We start from the raw sequence: 27,988 nt of genomic DNA on the forward strand, positions 1-27,988 counted from the left end.
TGCACTTCAACTCTCATAATCCCCAACTTTACAGCACGATAAACTCTTTTTAATTCCTCCGCCCATTTGACTAGATTAGGCTAGATTAGATTAATCCCTTGTTTTAGTGGCACCAGTTGCCGCAACCAGTAAAGGAAAGGCTGACAGAGCAGAGGAAAACAATAACGGGCGGGAGAAACCTCCGTCTCAAGCGCAACGAAGCCCAACAAGCTTAAGCCCCGCTTCCTTCCTAGTAGGATCTCCAGCAGCAGAGCTGAGGAGGGGGAGGAGGCGGTGCCTTTTCCGGAGCTGCGTGCGCAGCCATCCGCGCTTGCAGCGTCATCCTGAGGGGCCGGTTTGAATAAGACCCCGAGGGAGGGAGGCAGGCAGGCAGGGAAGTGCCGCGCTGCTACAGCTCCGTCTTCTGTCTTTAGCTAGCTCATTGCCTTGCTTGCTTAACTCGCCAGCCATGCCGCTTTTCACAGGTGAGTCTGCCCAGCCGACTCTCGCGATTGCGGGACTCATCCCCGCGGTTTGCCTCTCGGGGGCCTAGCCCGGCTTCAACACTTGGGCCTGAAGCTCGAGGTCTTTGCGCTCTCCTGCCCTTCGCTGAGGCAGGAACTGGCGGTGGGGAAGGAACGAGTTCGCGCGACCGGATCCCCCCCCCCTCCTGTACGGCTGGAGAAGGGCTGTGCCAAAGGAAGACCGGGGTAGACGGCGTGCTTTCGTGCCGCCCTGTCAAGTAAAGATTGCCTTGATGGTGAAAACATTGACTGGAAGGAAGGGCATGGAGAAAATAAATCTGCCCAAGGGGTGGTTGGTTGCGTATGTAAAGGCTCACTCTGGCGTCGCAACATTGCAAGCAGGCCTTGATTTACCTGAGTGATTTTGAAGAGTAGTACTTGCCCATATTAGAACCCGGATTTTCTTTGGAGCAAACCTGCAATGTGGAACTTGAACAGAGTAATTTTTTTTATTTTTTCATGCTTACAATTATGAGTGCATGTGAAGATTAGCAAGAATCATATATTTAACAAAATAGGGTGAGAAAAAACTTAAGTACTTCTGTCATTCAACTGTTTCAGGGATTTGAGGCTCTTGCCGTTCTCATATGTTGGTGCTTTTGTATTGTAAAATAACATTGGGATCTAATGCATTTGTTATTCTCAAACTACAGGTAGGCCTTGACTTATAGCCATTTGTTTAGTAGCCATTTGAAGTTACAATGACATTGAAAAAAAGTGACTTATGACCATTTTTCACATTAGGACCGTTGCAGAATCCCCATGGTCACATGATCAAAATTCAGATGCTTGGTAGCTGATTTATATTCATGATGGTTGCAGTGTCCCAGGTTCATGTGATCAGCTTTTGAGACCTTTTGACAAGTAAAGTCAATGATGAAACCATGTTCACTTAACAACTGTGGCAAGAAAGGTTGTAAAATGGGGTAAACTTAACAGCTGTCTTACTTAGCAACAGAAACTTCTGGCTCAATTGTAGTCGTACGTTGAGGACTACCTGTAGATTCCAATCCTCTAACTTTTGTATTACTGAGTAGTATGTTAGCAGGCATAATAAGCAACATAGTTCCCTAGACAAAGAAGAGTGTAAAGTTAGGGAAGGCTTTTTTAGAGAATTAATACTGCAATACCCTGCAATGAATGTTACCACCTATAGGGAAGAGAAGCAAGCAATCATATTTCAAAACTGATTTTTAAAAGATCAAATAGGTCATGGAACAGAATAGTTCAGTTAATACAGAGTGTGGATTTCCCACAGAATTATGTTGGATGAGAAGCATAAAAAAAAGGGGGGAAGGGGATTGTATTCATTCCATATTATTTCAACTCCTATATAGCCAAATGTTACCCATATAGAAGTAATGTAGGAATAACGTGTGATACATGCTTCCTTAGACATTGGTGTTATCAGTTTTAGCAATATGTTGTATGAATGTAACTTGGTATTTCAATAAAGATTCCTCTTGTTACAAGTTGCAGAATATTCATGTCTGTTGACAGTACAGCCAGTTGGGAGTATAGCCAAAACAGGTATAATTTGTAGGAAAGACATTCTTAATATAAGTTTGTATGACTTTAATTTTTATAATTTAAATGTCTAATCATTGCTGCCAAATCAGGAGCCATAATTATGTCTAATTTTCAGTACTAATTTTATAGTGTTGGTGTTACACCTCAAATCTTTGTTTTTCAGTTAATGTAAAATGGGGCAAAGAAAAATTCGATGGAGTGGAGCTGAATACAGATGAGCCTCCAATGGTATTCAAAGCACAGCTTTTTGCTTTGACTGGCGTTCAACCTGACAGACAAAAAGTGATGGTGAAAGGTGGAACTTTAAAGGTAGAGTTGGATATTTTATCATATACAACTTGCTGTCGTATGTTTTACACATTTAGTGTATTGAAGCAATAATGATCATATTGGCATTCTGAAAGAATTTATGAATTAAACAATAACAAATTATTTTTGTATATTTTCTGGCTTTTGCTATGAGATCTAAATACCTTTGTTGATTTTGTCTTTAGCTGTTGATGTATTTGTTGAATCTGTTCAGTCATCTTACTATTATTACGAAAAGTTTACATTTATTTTCTTTCTTTCAAATAGGATGATGATTGGGGTAATATCAAAATAAAAAGTGTAAGTATTAGATATTTATAATGGTTTGGATGTTTTCTATACCTAACAGCTTCATAGGGCAGGATTTATCACTTCTCTGGTTTCAGTGATGCAAAGTATGATGTGAATGGGAATGTGGAAGAGTAGAAGGAGGATTCAGATAACACCTTACTTTTTAAAATCTAAGTCTATAGCTATAAAGAGTTAAATACTGCTTTTAGTATTATAACATCTTTAAATGTATTTAACATCTTTTCGGAGACAAATGAAATAAAAAATGTGAACCCGAATGTGATTGCTGATATAATTTAATTTTTATAGTAGGTGAACTAGAACATGGGTGTCAAACTCACCGCGTCATATGATGTGTCACGATGTATCATGATTTTTTTTGCATTGCCAGAGCTGGGGTGGGGCAGCCTCCGCATGATACAACCAGCCCATGGGCTGGCAGTTTGACACCCCTGTACTAGAAAAAAGAGGAATAACTTTTCAGCAAGTTAAGAGTATAGTACAGTGATGGCGAACCTTTTAGAGACCGAGTTTTGCAACCCAAAACCCACTTATGCATCGTTGGGTGCCAGGTGAGTGTGGCCCATTGGGTGGGTGTGGCCAATTGGGTGGGCGTGGCCCATCGGGTGGGCGTGGCTGCGGTGGTAAAAGCAGACTGGGTGGGACTAAAAAGTTCAATCAATCCCAACTTTGCAAGATCTTTTTTTTTTTTCCCACGAGAAGTTGAAATTGACTGATTGATTGAATCTTTTTTTTTGTACACGGTGGCGGAGGCCTACTGAAAAGGTTTTATAAAACCCAGCTGAAGGCCTAGGACTGGGGCAACGGCGCGTATGCCCACAGAGAGGGCTCTGAGTGCCACTTCTGGCACCCATGCCATAGGTTCGCCACCACTGGTATAGTAAATACTTTGGTTCCTTAAGGAACAGAATGATATATATTAGTGGTTTACACTTTTTTTCAAAAGGCAATAAAATAACCATAATTTAAATTTGTATATGTCGCAATACTCTTTAACATAAAGAATCAAAATTGCTTTTGAGCTTATATATTAAAACTAACTTCCTTAAGACTAATGTATGTAATTGTATTTAATTTTTTAAAGCATCTGCTGATAAATCTATTGCACCTTTTCAATAGGGGATGACCTTATTAATGATGGGCTCTGCTGATGCTCTTCCTGAAGAACCAGTAGCCCGGCCTGTTTTTGTTGAAGATATGACAGAAGAACAGTTAGCCTCGGCAGTAAGCCTAATCTTCTCATTATGCTCATGATTTTGAGTGTTGAAATATGCATGACCTCAAATTTAATGAGTATTAATATATACAGTAGAGATCCACTTTGGGGTAGTTGTTTAAGTATCAGGCCAGAAACAGTGAGACTATAAGTTTTCTAGTCTTAATCTGGGCATGAAGGCACTGGGTGATCTTGGGCCAGTCACTTTCTCTCAACTCTAAAAAGGAGCAGTGGCAAACCACTTCTCAGAAACCTTGCCAAGAAAACTGCAGGGACATGTACAGGCAGTCTATGAGAATTGGACATGATTGGGAAAAAAAATCTATATTATAAACATCTTTAGTTTTCAAACCAAGAAACGGGGGTTCTGAACTGAAACACATTTTTCTCAAACAATGCCTCTCTGCTTTTTCTGAGTGAGCTGAATTTCTTTGATAGGTGATGGTTGCTCTCTGTGTTTAAATCATTGCTATTTGATGAATGTAAGCCATTGTATTAGTAACTCTTCTGATTTTTACTAAGGGGCTTATTTTATGCAAAAACTAACTTTTTTGGGGGGGGGGGAGAAGAGTATTCTCATTCTCTATTTATAGTTCCTGCTCAGAGAGCAGCTACAGCTACGAAGACCTTCCCAATCTTCAATTGATGTGCCAGTTGTACATTTTTCTAGATTGGAAGGCCCTACAGTCACTCATACCCTGGTTACTTTACAGCTTATTACTGCAGCATTCTCCAACAGCTTCAATTGTCCCAAATGCAGTAATGATCATGTCTCTGTATACCCACCTAACTTCCCTGCTTTGCTAGCTACATCAGTTTGCTTTCAGGTGAAATTCAAGATGCTAGTTGTTTCTTATAAAGCCCTACATAGCACTGAACCTAGTTGCTTGTGGGACCATTTATCTTCCATAGTATTTGCCTGCTTGATTTTATCCAAAGGAGTTGGCACACTCTGGGTTTCTTTGAATAAACATTGCTAGTTATTGGATTTGAAAATGCCCTTTCTCTGTGTTTCATTAGGGTTAACTTTCTTGGCATTTAGCAGGACCAAGCCTTTTGCCCAGGTTTTTGGCTAAGGCTTTGCTTTTTGTTCATTTGTTTTTATTGGTTTTTATTGTTATGTGGTTTTATTATTTTTCCTGGTTTTTTTGTGAACTGCCCAGAATCTTTGGGAAGTGGGAGGTGTACACACACACACACACACACACACACACACACACACACTGCCTAGTAATTTTAATTTTCTGTTTTGAAATATAACAATTTAAAATTGATAAACAAAAGAACAGCTGGCTAACCAAATATTAAAAATTCTGAAAAAATAAAGTATTCTTTCTCTTTTTCAAAAAGGGATTAATATAGATTCCAGCTACAGTGAACAGGCGGCTTAATTCTGGAAAACATGCTCTTTCAGATATTTCTGAATAGTCTTCAAAGTATGTTGCAGTCAGCTGGCATCCAAATTAAATAAATAAAATAATAGTCCAAATGAGATGCAACTAAGAACAGATATCATTGTGGCCAAATGTAGCATTTGGGGGAACTGGCCCAAATATCTTATATAAAAAATGAGATGTCATTTTTTAAAAAAACATTTCTAAAAATACAATATTTAGTATAAAGCAAATATTTTTAATATTTCTGTGACAGATGGAATTACCGTGTGGCTTAACAAATCTTGGGAATACTTGTTATATGAATGCTACAGTTCAGTGTATTCGCTCTGTGCCAGAATTGAAAGAAGCTCTTAAGAGGTAGGTTTTATAACTACAAATAGAATGCTGATAATTTTATTCATTTTTTAAAAAATGAAGTAATATGAATTGTAACTAGTAGTATTTTTAATAGAAAAGGGAAGCTAGAATAAGTTTAAGTAGTAAACTTTATTTTTAATTTTAGATTTCAAATGAAAAACTGAAATATATAATTCAAATTTTTGGGTAGAACTATAATAGGAATCCAGTGTGTGTTGAAATCTATTCTGCAAGTGGAATTGAGAGTTCTGTATTAAAGAGTTATTTAGAAAAATGCTTTTTGTTCCTGCACTATTTATTTCATAAAGTTTTAACATCTTATTTTGATTAGTGACCAGAGTTGATCAGTTTCAAGAAGTATTGATACCATATTTTAAATATCATTGCTGCAGACTGTAGTACACTGAAAAGTGAAGATACTAAAGTATTAGCAAAATTTATCTGGCATATACTTAAAATTGCTTTTTCATGCTTAATGTTACTTTTTCTGTTTCCACTCAGTAAATTCTACAAGAATTGTTTTTGTTTATTAAGTTTATATACCACCATCTCATTCTACAAAGTCTCTCTGGGCACAACTCTGGTTAACTATGATAGCATCTTTAAAATATAGGACTATCAAGGATTATGTATGTAAAAGGGAGATTTTAGAGGTGATCTCACTTTAAAGCATTTTAGATGGATGAAGTGTTTGGTTAAGCAACCTTTTATGGAATAAATTATCCTTGAAGTTCATGATTTACATCCAAAAATGCTTCTAAAGAGGCAGAGCATGTTTTTGCTCACACAATTGGCCTCCCCAATTTCTACCTTTTCTGTCCTTACGTTGCTTCCCCATACACATTTAGATTGTTTCAGAGGATTCCCTGACCTTTAGAGGCAGCTTTTTAGGAGCTACAATGGGCTGCAATGGAAAGGGGAAAAAAGAAAGCCCTCTTTTTTGAGTGCAATTTAGATGTAAGCTACTGGCTCTTTGTTTCATGTTTCATATATATTTACAAATTATCATGAAATGTTTATTTATTTATTTATTTGTATCCCACCTTTATTATTTCTTTTAGAAGTAAATCATGGAGGTGATCATATCCAGCACACCATCCTCTTCCTATTTTGCCCACAATAACCCTGTGAGGTTGTTTGGGCTGAGAGAGAGTGACTGGCCCAAGGTCACTCAGCCAGTTTTACTGGCTAAGGAGGGACTAGAACTCACGGTCTCCTGCTTTCTAGCCTGGTGCTTTAACCACTAGACCAAACTGACTCTAAACATAATAAATATAGTAAAATATACATAATAGAAGCAGTTGAATATGTCAACCAACAGTAAAGCTAATTTTTAAGAAACTATCAGTAAAATTAAGAGTTGTTTCATCTGGAGAAGTTACTGGTTATTTGGCTGCTAGAGTTACTGGAGAAGGCAGTGGAATAAGATATAGGATTGGGTAAATAGGTAAGGAATTTCCTCCTCATTTTCCAAATAGAACTTTTTCTTTAAAATTCTGGTACTGGGACAATCTAAATAGCTGAACAGGATTATATTGAAACACACTTCTTCAAAATCAAATGGTTAAATATCAAATGCCTACAAGATAGTATCATTTGGATATATTTAATTATAAATTAGATTTGATTATGGAGGGAGGACAAGCCAATCAGTGGCTACTAATACTGTATATAGCATATATTTGCTTTAATAAAGAAGTCAGAAGGTTTATTTCAGTTGCTGGGAATATGAGTGAGATATCGCTATTACAGCCATTTCTACCTCATGAGCTGTCTATGACATATTGTTGGCTTCTGCAGGAACAGAATAGAATTGGCAGCAGAGGTGGTTTTGGTTCGATCTATACAACTAGTCTGATGTGTTCATTTGATGCAAAGTAGTGAGAAGCATGCAAGGCTTTTTAGTTGCAACCAGATTTCAACTCACATATTCCTTCTTTTAGAGGTAGTCCTTGACTTATGACCACAATTTAGTCCAGCACTTTGAGACAGTTGTTAATGAGTTTTACCCCATTTTATGACCTTTCTTGCTACAGTTGTTAAGTGAATCACTGCAGTTGTTAAGTTAGTAACATGGTTGTAAAGTGAATCTGGCTTCCCTATTGACTGCTTGTCAGAAGGTCACAAAGGTGATCACATGACTCTGGGACACTGCAAGTATCATAAATATGAACTAGTTGCCAAGTGTCCAAATTTTGATCACATGATCATGGGGATGCTGCAGTGGTCATAAGTGTGAAAAGTTGTCATAAATCTCCTTTTTCAGTGCTGTTGTAACTTTGAACAGTCACTAAATGAAAAGTTGTAAGTTGAGGACTATCTTTACTTGGTTATAATAAATGAATGGTTGAACTATTAAAAGAATGCTAACAATGGTTGAATGTGTCAATCCTTATATGAAGGCATGATGTACAGTTGGTGCAAAAAATTGGGCATACCTGGTCAATCGTATCTTTCAGTAAAACCTTAAAACAGGGGTCTTCAAACTTGGCAACTTTAAAACTTGTGGACTTCAACTCCCAGAATTCCTCAGCCAGACCTGGCTGGCTGAGGAATTCTGGGAGTTGAAGTCCACAAGTCTTAAAGTTGCCAAGTTTGAAGACCCCTGCCTTAAAACAACTAAAGCTAATACAACCTCTACATGTTTCAAACTTAATATATCTTTCTCCAAATCTGAATATGCACTTTCTATTTATATGTATCTAAAGTGTGCATTCAGTTATGATGGTAACCAGCCTATCTAAGGCTTCCAAAATGTAAGAATTCCAAATCTTGATTTTGTAATTACAACTTACAACTTTCTTAGTTATGGTCGAAATCTCACAGATGAATCTCAGTTTCCAGATAAGAGCCATTTTAACTTTCTAGATTATATTGATTCAAGGGCCAATCTAACTATATTTTTAAAACATTTTTAGGTATGCTGGTGCCTTAAGAGCTTCAGGGGAAATGGCCTCTGCTCAGTATATTACTGCAGGTTGGTATTTCAAGAGCAAAGCAGAGTTTTCTGATATAATTTAGCTACCCCAGATAAAACGTCCAGTATACTGCTCAGAAGATATTTTTGTTTTTTTCCTAGCACAATTTAAAGTATTTTATAGATTTTGAGTTTTAGTTACCACTTTTTGAATTGTAGCCAAATATTAATCACTTAAAAAAATCCTTTTGACATTTGCAGCTTTTTAAAATCCAGAAATACTTGAAACATTGGAAAATGAATGCTACTTGTTTACTTTATTACTGTCATGGTTCCAATTAACATTGGATGTTTTGCTTTGACAATTGCCCTTGATCAGGATATTATGATTTATTCCATTTCATTTAAGAAAAAAAACAAATCAAGAACAATCAACTATTGAATATGCTGTTATCAGATTTTGAGACGGTATGTTCATTGGCTACTCTGTAGAATTGCTTACGTTTCTCCTTATCTGGCACCGCTCTAGCTAGATCTCTTGAATGGATGCAGAATATTTGATTAGTTGGTTTATTAGGTTAATCTTGCCCAATCTGTTCGTTCATTCTTTCAGTGTTCTGTTAATGTGCAGGGAAACGTTGTTTTATTTGTCAAGTTGTTGAAATCTTGCTACATTACTATGCAACATTCAGCACAGTTAAAGTTGCATGTACAGAACTTATTATTAGATGATGGGCTGAAGGTAATTGCTAACAAGGGAATATACATACATTTGTTTTGTTGTGGCCTTATGCTAGGTTAGATAAAAACTAAGTCAGATATGTGATGATAATTAACTTTCTATATTAGTTTTACAGTACATGTAGTCCTTGACTTAACAACCGGTCACTTAGCGACTGTAGTTACAGCAAACCTTGAAAAGAGACTCTTTTATGTTTGCTTTATGACTGCCATATTCACTTGACCACTGCAAAAAAGATTGTAAAATTGTAAAGCATGATGACCTGCTTTATAACCATCACTACTTAACAACCACAATTGCAGGCTTAATTATAATCTTAAAGTGAAGACTACCTGTACATGGTTATTAGCCTATTGATTGCCTTTTGTTTCACTAGAGTCTCACTTTGAAAGTAGATTGACATGACTCATTTTTGTAATGTACAGTTGAAGCTGCACCAGTAATATGCAGTTATAATTTAGGATTAAATGACTTACATAAAATAAATGGCTAAGACAGGAGTAGGCAACCTTGGCTCTTTTATGACTCGTGACTCAGGAATTCTGGGAGTTGAAGTCCACGACTCATAAAAGAGCCAAGGTCTAAGATAAGCAACAACTGTTCAAATTTGCAATGATACTGAATAAGAAGGATTTATACCGTTCCCTGTTGTCATATGATCATAATTTCTGATGTTCCCTGCTGGCTTTCCACAAGCAAAGTCATTGGGAAAGCCAGTGGGAATTTGGAAGTTGAAATCACTGGAGGTCCTTGCTTAATGGCTTAATGGTGCTCACTTAATGACAACAACCAGGACCACCACAATTAATATTGCTAAGCGACATGGTCATGTGACATTTTTTTTATGAATGCATTGCTTATCAACAGCAGTTTCTACCCCAAAAGCTGTTCTAACCTATATAAAACGTTTACATACAATAATATAGATTGTTTCACTTGCATGATATAATCAATTGTACAATATTTCTTAAATAGACTGACCGTGCATTTATATATTTAAATAGTCTTTTGCTACAAAATATAATTGTATTATGTATGACATAAAGAGTTTGCATTTGAGGAATATGCTGCATATATTATATTACTTTGCATTTATTGTTTTTTATTTTATTTTTAAGCTTTAAGAGATTTATTTGATTCTATGGACAAAACTTCCTCCAGTATCCCTCCCATCATTCTTCTCCAATTTTTACATATGGCCTTTCCTCAGTTTGCAGAAAAAGGAGATCAAGGCCAATATCTTCAACAGGTAGATACTTTTAAATTTCTTTTCTGAAGGCTACATATTTTATGTAAAAATGTATCATTTCCATATTGGTAATTAATAACTATATTTGTATGATTCCTCAGCAGCTTCTAGTCCTGGCTGCTGAAGAAAACATTTTAGAATAAAGTAAGAAAGTGTTTTTCATTTGTGTACATATGCACCTGTGTGCACAAACGTGTTTGTGTTTTTATATGATGTGTATATGATATATTTTTGTTGGATTCCAGTGATCTAGTTTTATCTTTGTCTTTTTCCTTAGGATGCCAATGAATGCTGGGTACAGATGATGCGAGTACTGCAGCAAAAGTTAGAAGGTATAGAAGGTGATGCAGTAATGGAAGTAAGTATTTCTTGTATGGAAATAACTGAGACTAACTCTGGGCTATACCTGAATTTGTATAGTCAATAATATTGGCAATATTTAACAGGAATAAAAATATGATTTGATTGCAGGTAAGTTGTTGAAAATGCCTAAAACAGGAGTTAATCTTTTTATTCCATGGACCTTTTTGAGAATCTGTGAAACCTGTGGATCTCTTCTCTGAAAAAATATATTTAAATTCATAAAAGAAAATCACATCCAGTCACATGATGCCTCAATTTAACAACTACAACAATTTATTAGGGCCAATTCTGGTAATAAGTTGAGGACTATCTATACTATAAAGAAAATTGTTATGCTCAAATAGGGTTATCGAAACATAAAATAACAGTTATGGCCACCCATTTTAAATACATTTAACAGTCAGTATACAAACAATATAAAAACATCCAACTAAAATTAAAAATAATCCAGTTCCAAGAAATAAAACTGAGGTAACTGCCTAACTTAGAGTCTAGTTCCAAGCATATCAAACCAAATTTGTCTAACAAATGCCTGGAAGAGTCCTTTTGGCAAGCTTACAAGAGTTACTTCAACTCCTTCACAAGAAGGAATCTGGTTAAATAAACAGGGCCATCAGTCACCTACCTGATTTACTTGCAAGTCTTAACCTGTTTTTAAAGGTATGTTTTTCTCAGGTATTTTTATGGGTTTTTATGTGGTTGTGAACTGTCTAGAGCCGCATTGGTAACACAGGTGCAATCCAATTTAGGGCTGTTATCACATGTTCCATTCCAGGCAGTGACTAAGGTCTCAGCTGGGAATTGAAGCAGAGTGTGAGGAATGATCCCAATTTTCCTTTGAATCCCTACTGGATTAATCTGTCACTGGGAAGGGACCATTTTTTTCCCCCATGAATTGGTATGCAGTGAGTTGAAATAGATATAAATAATATTAGATTATTCAGGATATGGGAAAACTAGATTGTGAAAAATTCCAAAGGAATCTGTTTAAATTGGGTTCATAATTAGCCAGATGACAAATCTGTTTCAGTATAAATAAAAAAATCCATACTGGGGCAAACTAAATTCCATACAATATAAGGTTTGAATGTTTGGGAACTCTTTAGCTTAAAAAAAAAAGATGACCGAGTAAGGATGTGAGCAAGATGTGTAAAAACATGCAGTGCCATGAAAAGAGTGGATAAGGGAAAATTATTCTACTCAAAATTCTATATAGAACTATGGGCCATCCAAGAGAACTGATGGCAAGAAGATTAAGAACAGACAAAAATGCTTATTAATAAAGCATATAATTTATCTGCATAATTGGTTACCGTGATGCTGACATGGTTGCTTGCTTAAAGGGAAATGGAAAAACTCATAGAGGAGAGGTCTGTCGGGCAGAATTAGTTTTGAAGATTTCAGTATTAGATCCAGGTTAGCACTTGTATACCAGCTGGATGGAAACAATAGGGGAAGAGACATATGGCCATCTCCTGTTTGTTAGAGCCCAAACCATCTGGTTCGCCATGTGAGAAACAAAATGTTAGACTAGTTGAGCCTTTGACTGGTCTAACAAGCTGTTCTTTCATTATGTTCTAAAGAGTTTCTGATAGGTGCTGCATCGATGCTTGGAAACAACTTTGGGAATCCCAAACACTGAGTTGATATAGTGCAAGCTACCAATTTGAACTAAAAATAGCTTGGAATATCTGCCCAAGCTACTTTTTCTACAGTTTTGGATTTAGACTGCTTGATATAGAATTGAATAAGATCTATGTTTCCCAGGTTTTGTTCGAAGTAACCCATTCATATTTTTTCTCCTTGGTTACATTTATCTTGTTTTAAAAGTACAACAGACAGCTTTGTAAAAGTAAAGTATAAGCAGTTTGTATTGGTGCTTACATATTCGTTTGCTTTTACAGACTGACTCTTCAGTTTCAGGTGCAGCAGGAACAGCAGCAACACCACCTCCTAAAAAGAAAAGCTTAATTGACCAGTTTTTCAGTATTGAGTTTGAAACTATGTATCCTAAACGTTCTGGAGTAATAAAGCGTGCTTATGGTAATGCAATTAGTATATGTAGGATTTGTTTTATACATTTTACTTACTAAAGGGATAATCTTTATTAAGAGTATACTCTGAAATTGGTAGCTAAATGCTTCTATAAATTATAAAGCTGTTTTTAAAGAAACGTTTATGCTACCAATGAAGAAGAATATTTGTAGCTCAGGGTTGAAATGAGGGGTTGTTGGTACTCTCTGAGCTTGCTTGTTTTCTTGCAAATGTTTCATTACCCTTTATGCTAGCTTATAAAAAAACCCAATAGTTATCTAAAGAACAGGTTAGTGTCATTAAGATGCTGTTATACGAACTGTTGTTTTACTTCCAGAAAGAGACACAAGCGATACTACAAGCAATCCAAGAGGCAAGCCCAACTGCAAGGAAAAACTATGAGGAGATGAAAAATTACATTGATAAAATGAACCAAAAACTTGATAATATAGACTCTCAATTTACAAATTTTAAACAGTTGGTCACAAAAAATGAACATAGGATTCAAAAAATAGAAGATAAATCAACAGAGGTTGACAAAAAAAATAGAAGAATTGATGCAAATAAATGGAGAATTAGAGGACTCAATAGCAGTCATGGAAATGGAAAAGGCTTGTTACTTCTTAAGATTTCAAAACATAATGGAAGACAAGGAAGAGAACCTTGTAGATCTGATAACGGAATTACTGGCTGATGCATTAGAAATCGGGAAACAGGAAATGGAAGGAGAATTAGATCAGATATACCGAGTTAACTCAAATTACGCGAGAAAAAATAAAGTTCCTAGAGAAGTACATGTTAGATTTCTTAAAAAATCTGTAAGAGATGAGATCCTGAGAAGTGTGAGAGATGACCCTTTGAAATATAAAGGAAAAGAAATTGTAGTCCTCAAACAGATCCCTAGGAGAATAAGAGAGTCCCGAAGAGAATATCAATTTTTAATCAGAAAATTAATTGAAAAAGGAGTGAACTTTAGATGGCTGATCCCAAAAGGGATTTTAATTTATTGGAATATGAAAAGATACAGACTGGACACGACACTTAAAGCAATGGAATTCTATGACAACCATAAAGCGTTCATGGAAGGTGGTGAATTTGAATCTGGTACAGCAAGAGAAACAGAGAGGAAGAGATGGTAATAGAAGGAGTAGCCAAACCAAGAGAAGAAGAAGAAACTAAAAATACAAATACAGAAGAAGGGGCAAGACCAAGAGAACAGAGACAGATAAGATCGATTAGAAGATTAAGACCTAAATATAATTGAAAGAGATGGAGAAGAGGAAAAAAAGTTACACGACTACAAAAATTAAAAATAGATATAATTTGTCTCCAAGAAACACATATTAAGAGACAATACTATAAATTGTTGGAACAACCAAAAATTGGCAAACTCCATTTTGCATTAGCACAACAAAAGAAAAGAGGAATAGCTCTATTAAAGAAACAATGAACCCTAAACAAATTTATGCGGATGAAGAGGGAAGAATATTAATGGTGAAAATAATAATGGACCAAAACCAGATACTGATGGTAGCAATATATGCACCAAATGATAAACAAGAATTTAATCAAAAATTACATTAAAAATTGAATTGGAATATCAAAATCTTTGTATAATGGGAGGCTTTAATGCAATAGCAGATGGAACTTTGGACTATAAAAGCACTAAAATAGGGAAGAAAGGAAGAAACATATTACCTTAAACCTTTTCTAAAATGGCAGAAGAAATTTGTATTCAAGACATGGAGAGAAAAAAATCCAAAAAAATTGCAATATACATTTTATTCAAATAGACACAAATCATGGTCTAGAATTGATATGATATGGATGTCCTGAAATTAGCACGATGATACAAGAAGTAGAGATAGAAACTAATACCTGGGCAGATCATAATCCAATAAAGATGACCTGGAAAGAAGCCAAGAAAAAAATCAGATGGTCCCTGAACAAATCTATATTGAAAGAAAAAGAATTTATACAACTAGCGACAAAGGAGATTTACTTTTTTTTCAAAATAAATAAGAAAGAAGATACATCACTTCAAAATGTGTGGGATACAGCTAAAACATTTTAGAGAGCTGGCTATAACTTATACTGCTAAAAAAACAAAGAAAGAAAACAACAACAGTTAAAGTTGAAGGAAGAATTTAGAAAATTAAAACTAAAACTACAAATAGACCCACAAAAGAAAATACTTAAAAATAAATGGAGATAATAAAACATAAACTAAACCTAGTAGAGGCGGAAATAATAGCTCAACAGATTAAAAGGACTAAACAACTTTTTTGAAAATGTCAATAAGTCGGGGAGATGGTTAGCAAATAGACTGAAGAAAGAAAAAGAAAAAACTGATAAATAAGTTGCAAGACCTAAACGGTGAATTACAGTTTCAAAATGACACAATTTTAAAATATTATTAAAGACTTTTACGAGATACTTTACAATGCAAACGAAATTTCAAAAGAAAAAATACAGCAGTACCTAAAAAAAAGCAGATTTACCAAAAATTCCAGAGAATATTTAAAACATATTAAATGAAAAAATATCAATGATGGAGATTACAGAGGCCATAAAAAGACAAAAAAATGACAAGACCCCGGGCCCAGATGGACTACCTGCAGAGCTTTATAAATCCTTGAAAGATATATTAAGCTCAATAATGAAAGAACTGTATTTTGAAATACTTTTGGAGGCTAAAATACCAAATACATGGACAGAAGCTAACATTAGCTTAATACCTAAAGAAGATTCTGACTTGTTGCAAATAAAAAACCAATATCGTTATTAAATGTAGATTATAATTTTTTTGCCTCAATAATAGCAGAAAGACTAAAGAAATTTCTGACTGAATTTATACATATAGACCAAAATAGTTTTCTGCTAAAAGACAAATAAAAAATAACTTAAGAATGATTCTAGATGTTTTGGAGTACTATGAAACTCACCCAGGGAAATAGATGGCATTAATATTTATAGATGCACAGAAGGCGTTTGATAATGTAAATTGGGAATTTATGTTCCAGCAACTAGAGAAATGGACTTTGGAGAAAACTTTATAAACATAATCAAAACAATTTATCATAAACAAACAGCTAAAGTAATTATAAATGGATATTTTATAGAAAATTTTAACATTAAAAAAGACACAAGACAGGGATGTCCAGTATCCCCATTACTATTAATATTAATACTAGAAGTATTGAATAGAAACATCAGGCAAGATATAGAAATTAAAGGACTGGAGATAAAAGATGAAAAATATAAACTACAAGTGTTTGCAGACTTGGTTTTTATATTAGAAGAACCACTTGAAACAAACATCAAGCTTATGGAAAAAATAGAAGAATTTAGAGAAGTGGCAGGGTTGAAAATAAATAGAGAAAAGACTAAAGTGCTAACTAAAAATCTTACAGAAAAATTAAAAAAACCAACTACTAAAAAAACCCCTTCAAATAGTTAAAAAAGTTAAATATTTGGGAATCCATTTAACAGCAAGATGTGCAACAATAAAAGAAGACAACATAAGATTATTAAAACAAATAAAACTAGATCTGGAAAAGTGGAAAAATCTATAACTTTCAATGCCGGGGAGAATAGCAACAGTGAAAATGAATATCTTACCAAAAATACTATTTTTTATTTCAAACAATACCTATAAGATTGGGAAAAACTTTTTTGGATAAACTAAACAGAATAATATTGAAATTGCTGAAAACAGATGAAAAACTGATTACAAACTTTACAAACATTTGTTAAGCTTAAAGATAGAAGATGAACAAGTAAAAGAAACTGATAATATGGGCAAAGAACTTTGGATATAATAGAGAATTAGAAAATTGGCAAAGCTTATGGGAAAAAACTCTAAAATAACGAAAGCGGTGACCTATAAAGAAAACTTATACAAAATGTTTTATAGATGGCATTTTTTTTTATTGAAAATTTTTTTAAATTTTTTTACAAAAAACAAAAAACAACAATACAACAACAAAAAAAAACAAAACCAAACAAAACAATACAACCCTCCCCAAACCACCCACGCCCTCCCCCCCAGAGCTTCCCAGAGCAGAATATAGGCTTAGTTAAAAAAGTTAAAAAGATTATATATATATATATAAAAAATTAACAATAATATATATATATATATATATAAAAATAAAAGTTATAAAAAAGCTAAATGATATTTTTTTATATCCAATTTAAATTGTATAAACTTTATCCATTTATCCCAAACAGCAAAAAATTTCTCTTGCGATTGTTCTTTTAAGAAAGCCGAAATCTTTACCATTTCCGCCAAGTAGGATACTTTAAAAAACCACTCCTGCAAAGTAGGCAAAGATTCCTTCTTCCAGTATTGTCCTACTAGCAACCTTGCGGCTGTGATCAAATTCAACATCAATATAACCTCCTTTGCATCACAATCAGTAACTATACCTAACAAAAATAGTTGTGGAGTAAATTTTACCCTCTTTCTAAAAATTCTCTGAATATTCCACCATATCTTAATCCAAAAAGCTTTTATATTTTTACACGAGCACCAAATATGATAATAGGTGGCATCCAAACAACCACATCTCCAACATTTAGGTTGTAGGTCAGGATACATAAGAGACATTTTTCGTGGATCAAGGTGCCATCTATAAAACATTTTGTAAAAATTCTCCCTTAAATTCTGGGCTTGTGTGAATTTAACATTCCTCACCCAAATAATTTCCCAAATATCCAGTGGAACTGGTTCACCAAAATTCTGCGCCCATTTGATCATACAATCTTTAATTAATTCTGATTCTGAATCCAGTTCCACTAGAACCCCATAAATTCTCTTAATATGAGTTTGTCTTTGATCCTTTACTTGCTTAAAAAGATTTTCATCTTCTCTAAGGAAGCCCATCTTACAATCCAACTTCCATCTATCTGCTAATTGTCTATATTGAAACCAAGAATAAGTAATATTTTCATGTACTAACTCTTCCAATGATTTTAACTGCCAGTTATGTCCATCCCATCTGAGTAATTGTGTATAAGACACCGTGTCCATTTTAACACCTCTCTTTATACCCTCTATCGCATGCCAAGGTGTAGCCCATAGTGGTATTTTAAAATCACTTTTATAATATTTTCTCCAAACCCTAAGTAAAGAAGTTCTTATAATATGAGATTTAAAAACCCGATCCACTTTCTTATTAAATATTAAATAGGCATGCCAACCAAAAAGTAAATCCCATCCCTCCAGATGGAGTATCTCCAAATTTGTTAAATTTGCCCAATCACTAATTAATGTTAAAGCCACCGCATCGTAGTATAATTTCAAATTCGGTACCTTGAGTCCACCTCTCTCACGGGAGTCTTGCATGATTTTAAACTTTACCCTTGGTTTTTTTCCCTGCCCAAATGAATTTATTAATACCTTTCTGCCAATCATTTAAATTAATCTCATTCTTCAAAATCGGTAACATTTGAAACAAAAAAAGAAACTTGGGTAGGATATTCATTTTAATCACTGCAATTCTTCCCATGAGAGATAACTGCAACTTCTCCCAATTCCTCAAGTCTTTCTGTACCCTAACCCACAACCTTTCATAGTTATTCTTAAACAGTTTTGCATTAGAAACAGATAAAATCACCCCCAAATATTTTACCTTATTAACAATTTCAAAACCAGTCAAATTAGCCAGAATCTGTTTATCCCGAATAGTCATATTTTTGGGTAGTATTTTAGTCTTATTAACGTTGATCTTAAAACCCGAAACCAATCCATATTGATAAATCAACTGTAATAACTTTACTACAGAATAAATAGGTTGAGACAAAGTAACCACCAAGTCATCTGCAAAAGCTCTCAACTTATATTCTTTTTTGTTAACTTCTATTCCTTTTATTTCCTGCGACCCTCGAATTTTGATCAACAAGATTTCCAATGTTAAAACAAACAATAACGGCGACAATGGACATCCCTGTCTAGTACCTTTCTCTATTGTAAAAACCTCTGACAAACCCCCATTAACAATAAGTTGTGCCGTTTGTTTTTGATATATCGCAGTAAAAGCTTGTAATATTTTTTCACCAAAATTCATCTCTTCAATTGCTCGTAGCATAAAATACCAATTCAGTTGATCAAAAGCTTTTTCAGCGTCTAAAAGATGGCATTTAACACCGGTGAGATTAGCAAAAATGTTTAAAATATGTCTAGTAAGTGTTGGAAATGTAAACAAAAACCAGGTACTTACTATCATTTCTGGTGGACATGCCCTAAAGCTAAAAGACTTTGGTCAAATATACACATATGGTTAGAGAAAATGATTAAAAACTTTAAGCGAGAATTGTTTTTCTTAGGCATAATAGTAGGAAACTATGAGAAAGAATGTATATACTTAATTTTGCATGTATTAGCTGCAGCAAGAATAGTATTTACTCAATATTGGAAAAATGAAAATCTACCAACGGAAGAAGAATTAATTAAGAAAATTTTAGATTGTGCAAAAATGAACAGATTGACATTGAAGATAAAAGAGAAAGAAAATTTAGTATACTTTAGAACATGGGACAATTTTTATCAATGGCTAGAAAAACAAGCTAGAGAGAAAGGAATGTATTATATATTATGTAACATTAAATATGAATGTTAGAGAAGATTCAAGAAATATATTATTAACTAACATTGATTATGAAAATATAGAAACTAATTATTACTGATTGTTTTTTAAATACATGAATCCAGTCATTACGCTGTTTGCTAAATACTAAAGAATGTTATCTTATAAAAATTAATAATATATATATATATATATATGTGTGTGTGTATGTATATATAAAGAACTGTTGTTTTGTTGCAACAATTTAAGCTTTCTGAAAGCAAGATAACTGTTTGCACATCATTAAGTTCAATTCTTAGTAGTTGTGAGGTACTTTTCATTTTTGGTCCTTAATATTCTGTGAAGCATGAAATGCACAGAAGCAGAAGAGGAGGAAGTCACGAAAGGAAGAGAGAATCAACTCCAGCTTAGTTGTTTTATCAATCAAGAAGTTAAATATCTTTTCACGGGTCTTAAATTGGTGAGTTACCATGGCATCTTTATTCAAGCACTTTTTGCAGCTTGGTCCCAAAGAGTTTTCAAGAAGAAACAGATTTGAACATGAAATTTAAGATTGGTGGACTTTTCTGATATTTCGTTTTCTAAGACATGTAACATTGAACATCCATTTAACACATTTCTTTCATTTTTTTAAAAAAACATGAAATGTTAAAATAAGAATTAAAAATTTAAATGAGCAGTAATGTTCTAAATATACTTTTCAATTTCCAAGTGTATTTTTCATATATTCTAGAGAGTGTGCTCCAAGACAAAAAGGTGCCTTATAATGTGTTTTCAACTATTTGAATCAAGGTTGTCTTTTCCTGGAATTCCATTGCTGCTGTGGAAAGTAGCTACATAATCCTGGGAAAAAAATATAGCACCTGTAAGGACTTATACACAGCTGCCTTTAAATCCAAATTGTTGCCCCGTGCCATATTCATTTGATAGTATAGGAAAGAGAAAACCTTGCTTCCCCAAATGTTGCTAGACTGTTACTGTCATTAGCCTGGAAGATGTGGCATATTGACTGGAGCTACTTGAATTTTGAATCCAACATCCAAATTGCCCATCCTTGCTATACTACTTTTCCTTCCTCCATCTCCCTTCAGCTCATGGAAATACATGTGGTTGTTGGCAGCAAAAAGTAATCAAAATTTCACTAGATGAATGCAAATTACATGAGCATAAAAAGTTTTTTGGTTCTATGCCAGGGATGTCAAACTGCCGGCCCGTGGGCCAGATGTGCACGCCAAAACCATGCCCAACCTATTGACGACAATGGGAAAAAAGTCACGATACATCGCGACACATCATGTGACCTCACAAGTTTGACCCGTGTTCTACGCTATTGTGTTTTCTTTCATTTCTTGAAAAATACTTTCAGATTTCATTAATAAAATAAAATTTATTTTTTATTTATATTATCATTTAAAGTGCTACATAGAATTTTAAAAAGGACATATGAAATGTCATACTTAATTTTGCACAACTTCTAATTTTAATATATTTTTTATCTTTTTCAATATATTTCTCTTGTAGCGTCTTCAAGAAGAAATAACTAAATTGTCACCAACATTGCAAAGGAATGCCCTTTATTTAAAAACGGTGAGCATACCTTCGTAATATCCCTTTATAGTAATGGAACTCTACTTACGATCTGCCATTTTAAGAGTTGGATATATACAAGTAAAGCAAGATTTAAAAGTCCCTGAAATAAAAATAGATGGACTTTTGTTATGCTATAGAGATTGTCATATGACTTCCCTATTCTAAACTTCTTGATCGTAATCAGTTGGCTATCTAGAATCACTTCATGATTGTGGTAGGATACAAATTGATAAATATGTTTGTATGTATTCATATATCTATAAAAGCAAGTAATGTTTTGTAAATAAGCTGTATCTCCACAATGTACATATTCAGGGGATAGAAATAGACACAAATAGAGCCAACTTGCATTATTTATACCATTTGGTTTGAAAACCTGTGCACCCCTGATATTTATTTTGTCTTTTTATGGTAACTGTTTTTTCATGCATTTAAGGCCCCTGCTTTAAATTTCTTTAGCTTTTCATGCCCACTGATTCTGGTAAATGCTTTTCTTCTTCTAGTCCAAGATAAGTCGCTTGCCTGCATACCTTACTATTCAAATGGTTCGGTTTTTTTACAAAGAGAAAGAATCTGTGAATGCCAAAGTTCTCAAAGTAAGTACATTTGATATTAAATTTTATCACTGATCTATGTAGTAATTCTCTGTATTATAAATTTAGCAATCAAGGTTTGATGTTCAGCTGCAGTGTAATTTAAATTGAAATAAACTGATTTACTATTCTTTATGCTATAAATGGAAGGAAAAGCAGAATCAGTCCAAATTGCATTGTATCAGCTTCATGGTGCTTTTGCTAAAGCATTCTAAAGGTTGTATAGAGTAAACTGCATAGGACACTGGAAAATATTACATACATAATCTGGGTTTTTCTTTTTATATTTCCTATTATCGCTATAGAAAAGACAAAAAGTAAGCACAGAGCACATGTTTTATAGTTTAGGAGTCTAAGTGTGGGCTGAGAAAGACCTGAGAGATAGTGCTAATAGTACAATTCTGAACTACTGTGTTTCCCCAAAAATAAGCCCTAGCTTGATTTTTACACATGCACCCAATATAAACCCCACCCCAAAAATAAGCCCTACTTAAGACGCCGCCCACTCCATTGCATCTGGTTGCATGAGGTGGGGCGAGGTGCATGGGTAAAAATCAAGCTAGGGTGGGGATGGGGGGGTGAGTTGTCCCACACTCCCCACACCCATTTACCTTAAAAAAGTTGCAGCCAGGCCTTCCATGCCCCAACACCTGCCTCACCTCAGCCCGCTTCTGCAGCCGCTTGTGCACATCGCCCCCAATCTCCATTTCACCGTCAGAGGCATTCTGGAGCTCGTTTCTCGGCTGCAGAGGCCTTTCCAGAAGGCCTCTGATGGTGATCCGGAGGCAGTGAGCGTGAGCGGTGGCAAGTGGCCACAGAAAAAGTGGCTGGCGAGGCGAGACAGGTGTTGGGGCGTGGGAGGCCTGGCTGCAGCGGTCGTAAGCTAAGCATGTAAGACATCTCCCCAAAATAAGAACTAATGCCTCTTTTGGAGATTAAAAAAAAAATAAGACTGGGTCTTATTTTGGGGGAAACACGGTAGCTGAATTCATGGTCAGATATGAAATGGAGCAGTTTTCTATATTCCTGAGGCATTTAAAATATTAAATACTGAGGCTTAGTTGTACATACTTGTTTAAAATCTTATATTATTGCCAGTATTATTTTAAACTGAATGGAATTAAGATATAAGGCAGCTGATTTGCTTCATATGATAACTTACATGAATATAAAACTCTCTTAAATTACTATAGGATGTTAAATTTCCACTTATGTTGGATGTATATGAACTATGTACGCCAGGCCTTCAAGAAAATATGGTCCCATATCGATCAAAATTCAAGGACTTGGAAGACAAAAAAATAAACCAGCAACCAAATAATGTAGGTAACCTATTAAGTTTGATTAATCTTTAAGGTTTTTTAAATAATGTATGCATTTTCTTTAGAGGTAGAGCTTAAATCAGCTTATAACCAAACATCATTTAAACTGCTAATAATCATGTTTTTAATACTATTTATAGTAAAAAGACTGACATGGAATGTGAAGAATTACTGTTGAGGTTTTTTTAGATTCTGTGGTCTAATAAATCAATGCAGCTGAAGTTTCATACGTAATTTTTCTAAAGTTCACTGGATAGAATTATTATTTTTAAGTTAACCTTAATTGTTAAGAGCAGAACAATTGGGTATCTGTACTTTAGTAATGTCTTTGATGTTATTTTTTAATCTGGGAATTTTGGAAGTCCATTTGAGTTGCAGCCTTTTTCGGCAGGGCAAAATGGGTCCTTTTTATTTTGGCCATTTGTGAAGAAATTCCATGGGAATGGTGAAAACTATTCTTGCCAAACCAAGCTGTGCAACCAGCATCACCCTCAGAGTTGAGGTGGGAATCCCTTCAACAAAGATTATAGTTGGAAAGCTGATGGTTGGTTATTTACTGGTTCCTCCACTCTGGCCGTTATCCCTTGTAGTGGCAGAGAACATTTTCCTATGTGGAGGGATGCTTTGCAATCCAAGCTATCATGTTACTAATCCTCAGCTGCATTTCTTCCTACTCTGGGTTCTGAAAAGGACAGTCATGTGCATTTTTAAAAGGATAGATGATAGGTAGTATCAACTGAAGATCAATAAAATACCACAGCAAAACCTGGATTTCAAGGGGACTTTGGGTGTTGGCTAGATATTTAGCATCTTTCATTTTCCATAGGATGAAAGAGGACTTCTTTCAGGCATAGCATGTGTTAGTGCCCCTACTGGGCAGACATTCCAAAATGCCCTTATCTGAATGACATTACTTTCGTGGTGCAAAACTTAAACTTTTGTAGTCCATGTACCTCTGTAATTTCTATAGGAACATGAATAATTCTCCTATCTTGCTTCTTCTGCAGCATTGTCCAGGGCAAACACATATTTCACATAAAGCTCCTCCTTTCTGATGTTGATGGTTATCAACCATCAAATACTGCATCCCTACTTTTTATGTTTTCATTGTTTTTATTGGATCATTATTGTAAGAATAAAGTATATATGAAAAATCTCTGCCACACAGAAAGAAAATTTCTTTCTTTCTTTGATTTCCCTTGTCCTTGGTGGTCCACATTCTCTGATTCAGATACAGGAGCACTTAAACAGTCAGGGCAGCCACCACCACTACGTTTCATTTTACAAATTATTTCCGAATAATAATATAAAAACTGTCCTAGAATTTTGCTTATTTTTAAGGGCATATTTTATAGTTCCAAAATTAACTCAAACCCAACGTCCTCTGTTTTATTTTCAAGTCTAGTAAAGGTGATGGCTCACAGAAGGAGATTAAGTATGAACCATTTTCCTTTTCTGAAGGTAAGTAGAAAGACATTTAAGAACTGCAGATATTTTTATTCTGCCTTATCTTAAAAATTGAAAGCAGATATATTATTTGGGAATGCCAATTAGTGAATATCTGAAACTATGATTGAAACCAGTATGAAGATTGTATGCCATAGTACTTTGAATAGTACTTTGTTACAGCTAATAAAGGACAGTTAAATCTAAAAGACAAGCTAATAGCTATAGAACCCAGAAGTTAGCAAATTAGGTATGATTTTCATGTTAAGTAAACCAGAAGATCTAGTAGATGAAAAAGAAAAAAAGTGACTTTTCTACAATGTACACTGAAAGGATTGTAACAGCCACTGTGTAGGCCAGACAGGCAGAAAACTAATAGCACTTCCATTAATACAAACTACCGTAGTGGACAATCAGAAGACACTATGAAAACTGTTTACTTTCACAACACATGGGCAGACTTAACCAAAATTTTAACTAGAAACTATGAGCAACCTTGATCAAGCTACATCTAAAAAACAATAGGGAATTCCTGGAAGCTTGACACTCAGACAAAGCAGCCATAAATAGACACTCGAAGATAAATCACATTTACATACCATTTAAAAAAGACTATAAAAAGCCAAGAAGGGGACAGAAAGACTACAATACATCCTCTCCAGGGATTAACACCTGACAAACAGACAAGCAGAAGAGAACACCCTAATCAAAGGACTACCAAGGACAAAACAGCCATACCAAAACTGTATATAAACAGGGAACAAATCCCACCCTCACAGCACTGATGCTGTTACCTAGTTAAATAATGAAACATCTGCAAGAAAACAACCAAATTCAAGAAAACACCAAGGATCCTACAGTTCATTTCTGAACTACATATATTTTCTTCTATTGGTTAAGAGATCACAAGTCATTTTTCACGTTTAGTATACAAATTTGCATTATTATAATTCAGCAAGCTTTTAACTTCAAATTAAATTTGAAACTCAGAAATAACTAATACAAAATGATAGATTAAAATAAATGTAATGATTCTATTTTCAATAAAAATTTAATGTTGAATAAAATTATTTATTTTAATATAGCTTGAAATATTTATGTCTTAAACATTTCATTTTATAATAATTTGTAGTCAGCTACAGATGGATCTGAAGAAAAAGTGATAAAAGTAGGAATGCTAGTATCTTGCCAATTCTGTTGTATGCAGTTGTACAACTTTTAATGCAAAGCACTCTGATTAACTCTGTTACCATACCTATAGGCGTGATACCCATAAATATCTATTATGCATTTACTTCATTGGCTTCTCCCACCTCTAGTATCTGATTATACTGAAATACATTCACTGTGGAGATAGTGAATGTTTTGGAAGCACAGGTCTGCTTAAGCAGTAAGACTTTGGGACTGCTTAGTGTTTCAAAAAATTAAAAGCATCCAGCAATCTTTTGAAAACCAAATGCACCAGTATAGTATAGCTGGTTCCTGGCTCAATAGTTGTAATTGTAAGAGGGATCTCGGAGTCCTGGTGGACAATCATCTAACCATGAACCAGCAATGTGCTGCAAAAAGTCAACACAGTCCTAGGCTGCATTAACAGAGGTATAGAATAAAAATCACATGAAATATTAGTACCACTTTATAAAGCCTTAGTAAGACAACACCTGGAATACTGCATCCAGTTTTGGTCATCACATTACAAAAAAGATGTTGAGACTTTGAAAAAAGTGCAAAAAAGAGCAACTAAGATGACTAACTGGAGACAAAAACATAAGAACAGTTGCAAGGATTGGGTATGGCCAGTCTAGAGAAAAGAAGGACTAGGAGTGACATGATAGCATGAAGAAGAAGGGGCTCAACCTATTTTCTAAAGCAACAGAAGGCAAGAAACAAGAAACAATGGTTCGAAAATAATCAAGGAGGGAAGCATCCTAGAACTAAGAAGGAATTTCCTGACAGAACAATTCACCAGTGGAACAACCTGCCTCCAGAAGCTGTGAATGCTCCAACACTGGAAGTTTTTTAGAAGAGACTAGACAACCATTTGTCTGAAATGGTATAGGGCTTCCTGCCTGAGGAGGGGGTTGGACTAGAAGACCTCCAAGGTCCCTTCCAACTCTGTTATTCTGTATTCTGAAATGGAGATTGGATCAGGGAAGAGCATGCACAGTTGAGAATACATTTTATTGATGGAGAGAAATCATTGTCCCAAATATATTTTGTGGAATTAATCTGCTTCCCAGGTTCTGATTCTGAAATAAATAAAATAAATGGATAACAGTAGTTAGTGTAAAGTGTTTATTATTATATCACATTGTACCATCTTCTTTGCCTTCTCAGATATTGGTTCCAATAATTGTGGTTATTACGATCTACAAGCAGTGCTAACCCATCAAGGAAGATCTAGTTCTTCTGGACACTATGTATCTTGGGTTAAAAGAAAACAAGGTATTGAAGCAATTTTAGAAAATAGCCAAATGATAGGGTAAGTTACTTGGGTACCTTCCTTTTTTGAAAAATAAATTGAAAAATAAATTCTGCAGTTATGTTATTCTGCCTTTTTATATATAAATCAAGGTGGCAACATATCTGAGACTTCCACCTTCAATTTCCCCCACATCCTTTTGGGTTGAGAGAGAATAACATGCCCAAGGTCACCCAATAGCTTTCATATCCAAGCCCCTTTGTGGTTTTCAAGCCTACTAGAACTCAAGACTCCTGCTTTCTAGGCCAGCACCTTTATTACTACACCATGCTGCCTCTCATGTTAATGCATTTAAAATGTTATTTACTATGTTTTTTTCTCTCCCACAGATGAATGGATTAAATTTGATGATGACAAAGTCAGCATTGTTACACCTGAAGATATTTTGAGGTTATCAGGCGGTGGAGATTGGCATATAGCTTATGTTCTACTTTATGGGCCACGCAGAATTGAAGTTATTGAAGATGAATCTGAACAGTAGACTTCCTATCTACATCTGTAAGGTGTGAAATAAATGTCTTAATTCCAGACTCACACATTGCAAAATTGGATCACTAAAATACTATCATTTGGTGCAAAAAGACAGCAAAACATGTTTAAAATTAAGGCCAATAGCAATCAGCCACTTACTAGGAGTAGGTTGATACATTTGAAAGTAATTTTAATACTGTATTGCAAAATTTGGTATTTAAAACAATGTTAACTACTAATGAAATTAAATGAGCCTCCAGCTTATCTAATTTTTTATAAAGATATTTATTGCACACCTATTCATATCTTTGTTAACTCCTGCATGGTTTCTACCAGTTCAGTAGCTGTCCATCCTTTTTATTGTGTCAGAAAGATAAAACTCAATTGTTGCCTCAACATGTAACTCAGTGCTGCTACTCATAGCCTGTGGAAATATGGCTACAATCACGTATTTGTCCAGCCTGATGTGCCAACTCAGTCTGCTCTGTTTCTGGCATTTTTGACTCCAAATAAAAAGTGATCAGTAATGATGGTGCTTCTTACATAAATATTGTTGGTGTTTGTG

At 34.6% G+C, this 27,988-nt stretch overlaps 1 protein-coding gene across 1 annotated transcript; it reads left to right on the top strand.

Annotated features, from left to right (window-relative positions):
- The first annotated feature begins 299 nt into the window (after positions 1-299).
- Positions 300-27,973, top strand: USP14 (ubiquitin specific peptidase 14). Its single transcript, XM_039332131.1, has 16 exons — positions 300-464; positions 2,197-2,342; positions 2,610-2,642; positions 3,774-3,878; positions 5,521-5,624; positions 8,543-8,601; positions 10,402-10,532; positions 10,810-10,890; positions 12,800-12,900; positions 19,865-19,979; positions 21,041-21,106; positions 21,613-21,705; positions 22,896-23,024; positions 24,425-24,485; positions 26,808-26,915; positions 27,282-27,973. The coding sequence occupies exons 1-16, from the start codon at positions 449-451 to the stop codon at positions 27,431-27,433; spliced, it is 1,500 nt and encodes a 499-aa protein (XP_039188065.1). The 5' UTR covers positions 300-448; the 3' UTR covers positions 27,434-27,973.
- The last annotated feature ends 15 nt before the right edge of the window (positions 27,974-27,988 follow it).

Source organism: Crotalus tigris, unplaced genomic scaffold (assembly GCF_016545835.1).
Source record: "Crotalus tigris isolate CLP2741 ecotype Arizona unplaced genomic scaffold, ASM1654583v1 scf7180000024450.1299024, whole genome shotgun sequence".
NCBI classification, from domain to species: Eukaryota; Metazoa; Chordata; class Lepidosauria; order Squamata; family Viperidae; genus Crotalus; species Crotalus tigris.